This window comes from Amblyomma mixtum, chromosome 2, assembly GCF_055824585.1.
Source record: "Amblyomma mixtum isolate Tamu chromosome 2, ASM5582458v1, whole genome shotgun sequence".
Taxonomy (NCBI): domain Eukaryota; kingdom Metazoa; phylum Arthropoda; class Arachnida; order Ixodida; family Ixodidae; genus Amblyomma; species Amblyomma mixtum.
This window is the reverse complement of record NC_143013.1, coordinates 5,462,112-5,475,006: the sequence shown is the minus strand read 5'-3', so window position 1 is coordinate 5,475,006 and position 12,895 is coordinate 5,462,112. Positions and strand designations below refer to the sequence as shown.

Below are 12,895 nucleotides of genomic sequence, written 5' to 3'. Positions count from 1 at the left end.
ATTCGCCTTCTTCCATTAGTAGCTGCTTGCGGTGACATAAGGTGTGGGGGATGACGTCATAAAGTGCTCCAAGCCCACGCAGTGATGATGGATCGGTGCCGGCGAATGACGGAGCATGACGACGCGTTTTCTCTGCATGAATAGCATATTCGGCGCTAATTTCGTGTCGAGGAAAAAACTGTGCGGTAGTTACGCTACGAATTCATGAAGTGCTGTCCCAGTGCCGCGGCCCATCTGTTGCGTCGGCACAGCAGTACCTAGCGGTGGTGCACAGACCGGCCTTGCCTTCTCTCTGCTTCTTTCGTCGCAGCTGCCGTCGCGGTCAAGTGAAACGAAAAGGAAATAAAACGTCTCAAAACACGGTGGCGATTTTTCCATTCAGTTCTATGACTGTTTTTTCCTATATTAGAGAGAAATGGGCGCAATATTTTGAGTCATTGATTCCATTACTGATTTTGGACCCTAATCCCCAGTTCCGAAAGATGAGCATGAAGTGAGTACTACAAGTACATCTCCCGAGCTGGACATCTTTCCACTTAAAATAACGTGCTGCTCAGAGCATGTATATTTAGCAGTGCTGAATGCTTTTGTTCAATGACTGCCTTTCATCAGCCGTGCACTTGTTCTCACCGCCTGTATTCTTTTCTCCGTACAGGTAGATTTCTATGGTCTGACAGGAAATATCCGGTTCAACGAGGGAAACCGGACGAGCCTGAAACTAGATTTGCTCAAGCTTCGCCAGAACTTCTTAGAAAAAGTAAGTCGCCGAATGCCCAGTCATCGCATGGTTATTTATGTACGTCTGAAATGAATGCATAGTAAAATCTATCTGTTTGATCATCCCGGAGCACCAGAAAATGCCGTTAGAAACAATGTCGTAAAAAAACTGATTCTGATTGCCGTAATACCAAACGCATTGATGCTAAGCTTGAGTCTATACTGACTTAAAATTGTGATTAGCCCTATGTGAACATAAGAATAGTGGCGGTTAGTTAAAAAAATTGGGATTCTCACTGAATATAACCAGTGCGCAAGAGGTAATCTTGCCGCAAGATAAAAATAAAATTGCGTTTTAAAGGGAAACTGCGTAGGTTTTAGAAATGAACGAGCTTAACAGGGTCGAATGTGTGAAACTTGCAGGTAAAGCATGCGACGTCTTTTTGGGCTAGCGCTTGAAATAGTGAAGTAGTCGCTGATTAAAATCCGGACGCCCTTCAAACTTCTCCGCCGCGCACAACGCCAAGTGGGGGGAGGGGGGGGGGGGTGCACGATGACGTCATCGAATGTACCGGTATACATTTCCAACGCGCAACCGCCTGCTTTGAAGGAAAAAAGCAACGCCACCGAAGGCAAACCCTGCCGAGAGTTGTTTGGCAGCGTCTAACGAGTCAGGGCAGGGTGTGGCTGTCGACAGCGGTAATTGGAAATCATACCTTCCGTGACGTCACGCTGAACTTTCTTGCACACCTCCAGTGCATTGAGCAGAAGCGCAAAATTTAATCGTCGATTACGACACTATTTCAAATGCTATTGCAAAAACACTTGGCATGCTTTACCTACAGCCTATATAGATTTGAATCCTTGAATATCGCGAAATTCTCAAAAAAGTGCTGCAGTGCCCTGTCTACATCGTCGTTGCCGACACCTCATTGTGCAGCGGCGGAGGCCGTGCAGAACTTGGCCTGCATTCAAAAAAAGATCAAATTCCTTCATTATTGACTTAGCGGGTGGACTTTCAAGTTGAATTATGCACAATACCTTCGACTATTTAGCGATATATGTTATTCGCCTGTTATCACCCGGAGCCTGAACTGCGTCTCCCTCTTTCCCGTCGTTCAGGTAGGTGAGTGGTCCACTAGCGATGGCCTCAACATCACAAACCACAATGCCTTCCACGACTTTGGTACCTCCAATATCACGCTTCGAGTGACTACCATAGAGGTAAGCACCATACGCACAGATGTTATCTAAAATACGCCCGCCGCTACGAACGCAGCTGGGACACTCGCTGTGCGCTTGCCCCAGTGTTCCTGGCTCAGAACGTGGAAGGAGAAGACATTATATAAGTCACGATCTCTGCAGCATTGAGAGTACCGCAGATGTACGAAAGCAAGGACTCAATGAAAAATTATCAAATATCAAATTTTAAAGTTCAATCCTCAATTTAAAAAATATAGCGAATGGAAATTATCTAATTTGGAACTACGCTTGTCCCACTTTGCGTTTCCTCTTATACTTCTTATCGCCTGTCCCTATGGTTTCGTTCTTATGTATGCACCAGATTAACCCATAACACGTCCTTGATTCGATAACGCCAAAAAATTAATCATATTCGAAATGTTTTGCACGTGTTGTTTCTACTTTCGAGTTTTAGCCAATTCTATAAAGGGCGCGCGCTTCACAAAGCAATAAAAGGATGGTTTTTTTGGATCGACACGAAGCTAGAGAGACTCGCAGCCTTACAAGTGTCCTGTGATCACGAGCTCTGCTAAACAAAGGTAGCCAGTCAGTAAGTCACAAAGCTGACTCATGGCGGGAGGATATCTTTTAATCTTGTTCAATTTATTTAAAAAGACAGAGATAATAGGTTATTTTATCCAAGACAGAGTAGTGAAATAAAGAAATTGCCCTCGTAGTTTTGAAAATCAGTCACTCTAGCAGCTACCGTCTCCTGGGGCGTCTGATAAGGAGGTTCTAAACAATCGAGATTTTTTGCGTGCTTCATAATATAAAAAAAAATGTGAACGCCGGAATGAGATACTGCTGCAAGCTTTGGAAAAGATTCCGATCTCGACTATGCTAAAGTATAGTGAAGACACAGTGCATTATACTGTGTTATGAAGATTACGCAGAACATATCAGGAACAAAAAGGTCACGTGAACTTTTCTCTTTTCGCGCTTAGATATCTTAAAGGGCACACGAGTAATTGAATTGTGTTCGTTGCTCTCCAAATATTGTGCTCGCTTCTGATAATGTATCAATACAGAAATTGAAGCCCTGCCTTCAGGTTTTGCATTTCTATAATTTATTATTTGTATCATAAGGCGGCGTGGCAGACTTACACAAATTATTCGTTTAAAATTCAGGCAACAAAGATCTGGCCCCTTGGGAATTGAATTTAGGGCTCAAAATTCAAGTAGAAAACATTATTTTTTCCGTTTCTAATCCCCAGATGCTCTCTAATGCATTCTTTGAAACGTGCCTTGCTGAAAGCGTGCTTTGTACATCAAGAACCGACTCGTAAATTTTAACACCTTCAAGTTGGTACAATGGCTCTGAAGGGTCTATAAAATTATACGTATCTCTTCGACCTTTACTTCAGCGCAGTGTTTGATCTAAGCTGCAAGCTCAGGCTAATTCTCAAGATAAATGAATGAAAATGAAATATAAGTTCCACATTCACACACCCAGTAAAAGCTGCTAATAAGAAAACAGTAAGGGTAGAAGTGCGAATTATTAGGTTTCGGCGAAGGAAAAAACAGAGTGCCTAATATTGTTAAATTCCGGATCAACAATTTTCGTCGCATTCGAAAAGACTAGCCAAACTAGAGAACTCTGTTCAAAACATGTTAGAAATGCTGTGTGGTTTTAATACTTTGACACTTTTCTCAGCATGCATCATTTCTTGCAAGCTGCAGTAACTTGGTGCAGTATTACACAGAAAGTTACCCAACCGTATTTCTTCGACACTACCTGAGGTAGATCATCAAGGCAGAGCATCGCTTAATTTTCTTTCTATTTCACTTTTTCGTGAAGAAGTTGAAAGAAGAAAAATCTGGCTATGTAATTTTGCCACGAATTTTTGTAATGTTTGATTGTTCACGCTCAAAGACACCGGCACTAGGTTTTATCATTTTGTTTGGGACGCGACATGAATTATCTCGAATGATCGCAGCCAGGCACGACTGCGTCCACATTGTTTCAGATTCTTGTAGTTGCTTCGGCGCTTTATCTCGATGGCTCCTTGCCAGCTTTAAGTTGAGCGCAGCGGAGAGCGGCAGGCATTCTGTTCGATGACCGCCGAGCAAGCTTGTTGCTCACGCCGCCGATGAGTCATCCAGTTCTTTGCGAACACGACTCGCCTCAATAACAATTTCTTTTGAAAACCCTTTTCGAGGTGATCCTGTCTGGAGGACAGCAGCCGTAACCACCACGGGACAATATTAATGTTTTGCTGGATATGAATACGTTTAAGTAAAATGGTACTATTAGAAAGACAAACACCTTTAAGTAACGTCCAGCATGTACCTGCTGGCCCGTTTTTCATCGCCTAGTGTCTACACTAGGAGCCTAGTACCAAGCCCTGTTAATCAAAAGTCCCCAGACCACAGGTTTTACTTTCGAGCCCGTTACGAGAGATGCGTGACACCTCTCAGATTATCTCTCAGAGTATCATCCTTACTCCTGGGCACCTTTATAGCTTTATCGTCGGGCTCAGCTGTGGGGTCGGGCTCCGTAAGGGCCCGGCCACACAGCTCAAAAGCTGACTCGGCCTTGAAACATATTGTGAGCCCTTTACGTTGCTCGCTCATATACAGGACATCTATAGCAAGCCGCAGTGTCAAGATGTTCCCTGCGAGCGAACGCTTAAAATGCATGACTCCGCTGCGAGGCAGTTACGCAAGGGGAAAAAAGCGCTCGTGTTGAACGGCTTGCACTGTTCAAAGGCTCATCGTTTTTCGTTGTGTCGATATTCTTGCCCGAAAGTAAGGAAATTTTTTCGGCAAAAAACTGGGTTAGTCGCCGTGTTTCGGAATATTTTCCGTAGCTCGGAACCTGATTTTTTTTTTTTTTCCTCGGCGGAAAAATCGTCTGGGCTGCATTTGGCTTTGCTTCCCGCAAAAACTGCACACTGATCCAGTCGGCTCTGGACGTTTTTGCCAAGAGGTCAGAGCAACGACAATTGTCTAAAAGAAAATAATAGCGACTGTTACTATGCCCACGCCTGCCCTCAGAGTCTTCAGTCGTTGAGCAAAGGGTGTAGCAGCACCACTATGAACTGCGAAAAGAGTAGAGTACAGGTAGAATTTCAATTTATTATAATGTTAAAGTATGTGCTATGGGAACGAGATTCGAATGCTTCGGAAAAGTCCCGCATCCTCTTTGTCATAGCGCAAGCTGCTGTACTCCGATGGTCAAACTATTTTAAGTTCCCACATATGTCAAAAATTTGATGTTGTGTAAAATTCCTTATGAACATTGTTTATCATTCTCTTTGTTTGTCTTGCGATGTTCTGCTAACCTTATCGATCGGTGGAAGCCTTTTCTTTCGGCTTGCATGCTAATTCGTGTCATAAGAAACAGTGTGGTATATGGTATTTAAGATACCAAGCCAACGCACGCGCTACAAACGATACCGTTGTCGAGCGCTTCACATGAACTTACAAAACTTGAGGTTTTGTAACGTGCGGTTATATCGCACCGCACACAAGTTTGGTCGTACTTCGCCTCCATCGAAATGCGACTGCGCCAACCGTGTCTTTTTGTCTGAAGCGTTGTAATGGGGCACGAAATGGAACATCTATTCGCACTGGTAAAAATGTGTCACAGGAGTAGACAGGACTTAGCAGTGCGTCGTCGTAATATGCCTTTTCGGTCGCGGAGTGAAGCACTTACAATTTTTTACCTGATTCTTTAAAATGAATAAAATAGAATGATTAACACAGTGCCAGCTTCTTTCATACATTGAGACGTCTCTGTGTCGAATCTCGTTCCATGATTAGTTTACTGCCGTCCTGTAACCAATTTGACAGCGTGACTCTAACACGCGAGCGAATCTTAAAATGCTGTTAAGTTAAAGTTTTAAAAATATGTCTCAGGTTGTTGAGAACATAGAAGAAGAAAGGGCAACTTCGTTTGCACCTTGGGGAAAATAATCTTTCGAAATAATTCATTTCGTGCATGAAAAAAAGAGGAACTTTAGCCAGAAGTTCTATGCCTATCCGCATCCGTAGCACCTGTCATCGTCAACTGAGTTTTTTTGTAACTTTTGAATCGCTGAAAACTCTCACAAGTTTGAGCTGGACAGGCAGCTTCAATAGAAAAAGTTCCTTTCAGCATCTGCTATCTTCCTACATTTGTTTTTATTTCCACTTTGAAACAAAAATTTTATGAGTATTCATTGTGCCTTGAAATGAGTCGCAACGACAATCGCACAGTGGTTGGAACACAACTTAAAATTGCACAGTATAAATAAATATGCTTTTGCACGCAAATGTATGCTCTCTCCAAATTGGTTTTAGCAACAAGAAGCATGGCTCTTGTCATTTATTGTTGAAAGGTGGCAGTACTATGCATCTGGCTACTTATGTCTGTTATCAATTGTATGCTACTTCGAGTCAACTCGATTTAGTTCCACACTAGTCACCGCGAGTTGCTCTTAACCGTGGCTCTATTTGTTTACTTACTTTCTCTTTTTTGTTTTCCCCACCACACGCTCGTGCAGTCACGTCCGTACGTGATGATGAAGCAGAACAAAAACCTGACGGGTAACGACCGCTTCGACGGCTTCTGTATCGACCTCCTGCGCACCATCGCCGACCTGCTGGGCTTCAACTACGAGCTTTACCTGGTGCCCGACAAGAAGTTCGGCGTCGAGAACACCACCACCGGCGAATGGAACGGCATGGTTCGGGAGATCATCGACAAGAACGCCGATCTGGCCGTAGCGCCCATGACCATCAACTACGCGCGCGAGTCCGTCATCGATTTCACCAAGCCCTTCATGAACCTAGGCATCGGCATCCTCTTCATGCTACCCTCAGGAATGCCCGTCAAACTATTCTCATTCATGAGCCCGCTGGACGTGGACATCTGGCTGTACGTGCTTGCGGCGTACCTGCTCGTCTCGTTCACCATGTTCATCGTGGCCCGGTTCAGCCCGTACGAGTGGCGGACGCCACACACCTGCGTCCGGGACGCCGGGGTCATGGAGAACCAGTTCAGCCTGGGCAACAGCTTCTGGTTCACCATCGTGACGCTCATGCACCAGGGCTGCGACCTCAACCCCAAGGCCACGTCCACGAGGATCGTGGGCACCATCTGGTGGTTCTTCACGCTCATCCTCATTTCGTCGTACACGGCCAACCTGGCCGCCTTTCTGACCGTGGAACGTATGATCACGCCCATCGAAAGTGTCGAAGACCTAGCCGAGCAAAGCAAGATCTCCTACGGCACACTTGACTCCGGCTCCACCATGACGTTTTTCAGGGTGAGTGCGGAGTGGCACACTTATACCTTGCGTCCGCCGGCTGGCGACCACGAAGTAATGCAATCACATAGGCCGACAAAACCGGGCGCCCATGTACATTCATTCGCCACGATCGTTGGTGTTGAGAGCAGTTTCGTCGCTCGCGTAACAGATGGCGACACAGTTCGGTGCCGCGGAGCCCACCCTCACACCGAGGATCCCGCCTTTCTCGCCGCCGTGTTTGCCGCTTCCAGACCCATGTTCAGTTTATCCATGGAGGAAAAAAAACGTAAACACGCTCGCAGGCAAAGGCGTCGGCGCTCCTGTCTATATAACGCTGCTGTAATGACTATCCTGATTCCTCTGGAAGCTTACGTGCTCATGTGTTTTGGCTATCAGGGGAACATGAATAAGCATTCATTTCGACACTTGCGTACGATGCGTTCGTTTCGGCCATAGTCGCAACATAGTGTTCAAAGTTGACGTGTGCAGTTTCATCTTCATTCTTGGCATAAACACGCATGCACGCACTCAGTGTCACTAACATAAGAACAGAAGTGCGTCAAGTGTTCGCAATTTTCACATTGATTCTGTGCCAAAGTTCTCCGGATTTTTTAAAATGGCGACAAACGTGCGCTCTGCAATGCACTTCTTGGCCAAGAGGTGCCCTCATTATTCAAAAATTAGGGCTGTAAATTTTGATGTGGCACTAAGATCCACGGTAAGAGAAAGAAGTGACCAGAAGCTGAATTCGGGACAGTTGCGAGCTAGCCAAGGTTTAGAAGTTGTAGTCGCATTTAAGTGAATTCTCTCCCGCTGTTATGTGAAGGTAATACAGACAAGTTATAACCCTCACTGGGCAGTTGATGGGGTAGTCGCGAACACTAGCTTTTTCCACCGGTTCCTTGGAATGCGTATTATAAACTCGAATCATTGCTGTGTCTACTATTTCTTTACGAAAATTCAGTGAGGTACCTCTAAGACTACTGTCTCGCATATATAGTTCTGTATTTATGTAGTTATGGTTTGGCCTTCTATCGCACGAGGTGGATTTAGGGTTGCTTGACGGCGGAACTTATCTCTGATCCGTCAAGGCAACTGTGGTCTAAGACCCTTTTCCCAAGCATCTCACCTTATAAGAGCCGAGCACCAGGCCAGGGGAAGTCTTGTACCCATTAAAGAAACCGGTGGGTACCCGGCGGCACTGGGGATCGAACCCAGCACCTCCCGAATGCGAGGCGGATGCTCTACCACAAGGCCACCGCTTTGGTTTTCTGTTACCTTTCTACATGGGTTTGCGTTTAGCCTCGCAGTAGACGAGGCGGGTTCTAATGGTGTCACTCTTTTCTCTGCAGGATTCGAAGATGGAAACATACCAGAAGATGTGGCGGTTCATGGAGAACCGCCCCGGGGTGTTTGTCAGCTCGTACGAGGACGGTGTCCAACGAGTACTGCAGGGCAACTATGCCTTCCTAATGGAGTCCACCATGCTTGACTACATGGTGCAGCGCGACTGCAACCTCACGCAAGTCGGTGGACTGCTAGACTCCAAGGGATACGGCATCGCTACGCCAATGGGTCTGTATACTGACTATGCTTGCAGACTCTAATTCAAGTAGTCCGGATAGTCGTAGGAGAAAGGCTGCATGCGCCCAAATGAGGCTGTGTTGTTTGTACGTGAGGGAATACGTGCTCTACGTACGCGTTCGTTCGTTTCGTTCCCAAAGAAGGAACTCCGGTAAAACTTAACAACTGGTTTAATTGGCCGAATGGTAAAAGAAGAAAACTTTACAGAGAGATTGGAAGCACGACTTGTTCGTTCAGCGTCTCAAAAAGCACTGTCCTTCGATGCCGGGCCGAGTCCTCCTTTCTCCCTCTTCTGCCTCCGCTCCCGCCTCTCCGACCTTGGACAGTCAAAGAGTTCCCGGAAAGCCTGCCGCCCGGTTCAGGGACGGTCGCGGGGAAACGGCCACGGGAGCCCCTTTCGGGCGCCTGCCGCCTGGTCGGCTCGCGCGCACACACTCATACACGCACACACAGGCGCGCACACACATGTACCAGGGTCCTTGACCGAGGAAATCGCGTGTCGAATGGCGCCGCATTTTGTCCCCCCTTTTCGTCTCCGACAGAGGCTCCTTCCGCCCTCGCATCCACGATTTTCCTATAGAATTCGTGGGCGTCATCAACTATCGCCGTCCGCCGGCCGTCAAGAGTGAACACCGCGTAAATCAATGAATACATTTTAATTTTCAATCAAGAGGCAACTAGAGTGGAGTCAGACGGTGCGCGAGATATTGTACTGATGCGTACTGCTCCTAGCGCCGCAGAATCTGACTTACAGAATACTCCCTGCGCTCGCAGCTGCTATTCTGGAATACAACTTATGTCTGCAGTGACTTCCACACAGAATATCTCTGCGACAAAAATTAGTTCTCTGTTAAAACTTTTCTTGTTGCCTAAGCGAAACCTAACTACCAGGCAAAGTTATAAGCTTAAGAATTTTTATCCATAGTTAATGCACGAAAAGACAGGACAATAGAGGGCGACGGAACACAGCTCTCTGCTCTTGCTTGTGTGATATATGCAAAACGACAACTTAACAACCAAGCAAACTTGTAAGCTTAAGAACTTTGATGCCTCTGGCTTGTTTGCTCTAGGCAAACATAAAAAAAAACTGATTTTCGGTACTGTTGTAATTGGTAAGCGCAGTAGTACAGGACGCCATAGGCTATGGCCCATTGTTTCTAAGTGCTGCCTTGTTAAATTTTAATCTACTGTAGTTCAGTTGGCCATAAAAAATCAGTAGGGTTTACCAAAGATTCAAAATCCCCGCGGGTCTTTTTATAACGTTCAGCGCCACGCGGTACTTGATGAGAGCCTCGCTAACTAGAAGGGTTTGTGTAGATTTTCGGGGCTTGTCAAGAAATAGTTCTTCATGCTAAATAGGCAACACGTAGGACATATTACTCACGCAGACACATACATACACGCACGCACGATTTTGTGAGAAATACTTTGTCGGGACTAATGACGTACAACGAATTGAAAGTCTCGCGGCTCTCTCAATAGCAACAGATAACAAGGAGATCTGCAATGCTGGACGCGCAGGCTCGCCGTGGCGGGACAAGATATCGCTGGCCATCCTGGATCTGCAGGAGAAAGGCGTCATCCAGATACTGTACAACAAGTGGTGGAAGAGCCCGGGGCTCACCTGCAACCGAGACGACAAGAACAAGGAGGGAAAGGCCAACGCGCTGGGCCTCGCCAACATCGGCGGCGTGTTCGTCGTGCTGCTCTGCGGACTCGCCGTCGCCATCGTCACCGCCATCATGGAGTTCTGCGTCAACTCCCGCAAGCACGCGCAGACGGACAGGGTACGCTGACTAGTCCACCTCTTAAAGCCCAGCTGCTTGCTTGTGTTCTTTGCCTCGACTTGAAACGAAAAACGCCTCGCTTTCGTTTGCTATGTGTACTATATCGTATTTCATGACTGAGAAATGTTTGGTTTGGTTTATGGCGGTTTAACGTCCCAAAGTGACTCAGGCTATGAGGGACGCCGTAGTGGAGGGCTCCGGAAATTTCGACCACCTGGGGTTCTTTAACGTGCACTGACATCGCACAGCACACGGGCCTCTAAAATTCCACCTCCATCGAAATTCAACCGCCGCGGCCGGGATCGAACCCGCGACTTTCGGGTCAGCAGCCGAGCGCCATAATCACTGAGCCACGGGGCGGCTATTGAGAAGTGTGTTCTGATGTCTTGCTGATGTCACGACACTCGAAGAGAAAAAAATAATGGCGACTTCTTGCCATCGTACACGTGCGCGATAAAAAAAGTTAATTTACTGATATGTCTTTTCATTGCCCACTCTGAAAAACACATCTATAAGTGCCGCTCTAAGGTGTTGTGGATAACCTCTAAAAGTTGCAGCAAAGTATGTAGGGCAATTCTGACTCGTCGTCTACTGAAGAAAGATGGGACGATGAACTGTAAGAGAACATGTTAGTACAAAATGTTCTTCGAACACATACGACGTAGGCGAGCTACACACCGACAAAGGATATACTAGTACCAGCTTCAGCTTCTGTCGAAATTTCCGGAGCCCTTCACTACGGCGTCCCTCATAGCCTGAGATCGCCTTGGGACGTTAAACCCCCATAAATCAAAGCTTCTATCGAAACACTTTTCCTCCACAATACAGCGAACGGGTAGGCGCGTTTACGCATAAGTATAAAGATTCATGAAATCTGTCTTTTTCCCTCGCTAGAAGCTTGACATGGTTTCTTTCTTGTCCGCATGTTAGACGTTATCATCCTAAATGGCTGCAAACGCTTTTTGCACGCTTGTTGTTTTTGTTCCTTCCCGGGTCACGGAGTAAGACACGCAGGATCGCTGGCTCATATGCCATACAAAGCGTGTTAACTACACCTTGTTCTTTATTTAACTATTCCGCGAAGCTTATGCTCTTCATTTTGATCTGTGCATGCGCTTCCATGCTCTCGTTTGCTCAGGCTGGCAGTATGTGCCTGCGTGACACGGTTACCCTGTGTACGAGAAGCGGTCGTAAAGTTCGTTGTCTGCTATCCACGAAATGGGAACGGTGCCGTCGCGTCTTGCATATTGTAAGACTCGCACGTAGTTCTTGACACTCCGGCAGTAAATGTCTCTTCATTCTTGCATTAGCCGCTGAAAATGCGCCGCTTACTCGGTTTCACCCCAGGAGAACACGGACCAACAGCTATCTGGAAGTGGTGTTCTTGTCAGTCCCGCTTTCATCGCTTCCGCATAGTTTCCTGTCGTGTTAAACGTGTTTTAAAGCGACAGCTCTTAACGGTTCATTCTCTGTGTTTCGCGTCATTGCAGTGGTAGTAGTAGTAATGCGTAAGCGGAGGATGGTTGCTATGGGAACCATTTTGGGGGTGGTTACCGTGGAAGAAGGTGGGTACGGTGAGAGTGGAGGAAGGCGTAAACGGAGGGTGACTACCGTGGAGAGAGGGGAGTATAGCGAGTGCGAGGAATTCGCAACCGAAGGGTCGTTGGTACGAGAGCCTCCCTTCGTGTGGCTACCGTTGATGAAGGAGGATATGACGAGAGTGTAAGAATCCGCAGTCGGAGGCTGATTACTGTAGAAGGCGGATGTTATGGTGAAAACATGGGGAATGGGTAACTGGAGAGAGGTTACCACGAGAACTATCCGAAGAGTGGTTACCGTGGAAGGCGGACTGAGAGTTTCGCAAGAGAGGAGGAACATAGCATGGTCCGTTTGAGGCAGCTGCTTCCAAACGCGCACGGCGGACTGGAGATGAGCGCTAGTCAAAGAATGAGCATATGTGGAAAGCTAAAAAGAGGATGCTATAACTATACATGTATGCATGTTGCTCTGAAATTGTTTACCCGCCGCATATTTTCATTTCGGGTGTGAAATAAAAATACTTCAACAGCTGTCACTGAATGCCGCGTTACGCACTGGTAATTGTTATTAACAGTTATTTGCGTGCTGGTTTTAGTGGCATAAATTTTAGCTAAACACACTGCATTAGCTGTTTCCTCTGGTTATTTCACGGGAAGCGAAGACACGATTCATGGTGTTTCTATCGCCAAGGCTTTCAACTGTGTATCCGCAAAGGTTCAGCATTTCACCGACTCGCATGCATTCACGAAGATTATGAAGCGTAAGCCGTATAACCCACAAGACGGGCAGAAC

General features: G+C 46.5%; 1 protein-coding gene across 2 annotated transcripts in view; it reads left to right on the top strand.

The window, feature by feature from the left end:
- The window catches only part of LOC149358287 (glutamate receptor ionotropic, kainate 2), a 372,085-nt gene that overhangs the window by 350,908 nt on the left and 8,282 nt on the right, over positions 1-12,895 (top strand). For both annotated transcript variants that reach the window (XM_089570314.1, XM_089570313.1), the window contains exons 9-13: positions 656-757; positions 1,840-1,941; positions 6,447-7,211; positions 8,546-8,768; positions 10,299-10,564. In XM_089570314.1, the coding sequence (XP_089426440.1) occupies positions 656-757; positions 1,840-1,941; positions 6,447-7,211; positions 8,546-8,768; positions 10,299-10,564 (1,458 nt within the window). The remainder of the gene's footprint in view (positions 1-655; positions 758-1,839; positions 1,942-6,446; positions 7,212-8,545; positions 8,769-10,298; positions 10,565-12,895) is intronic.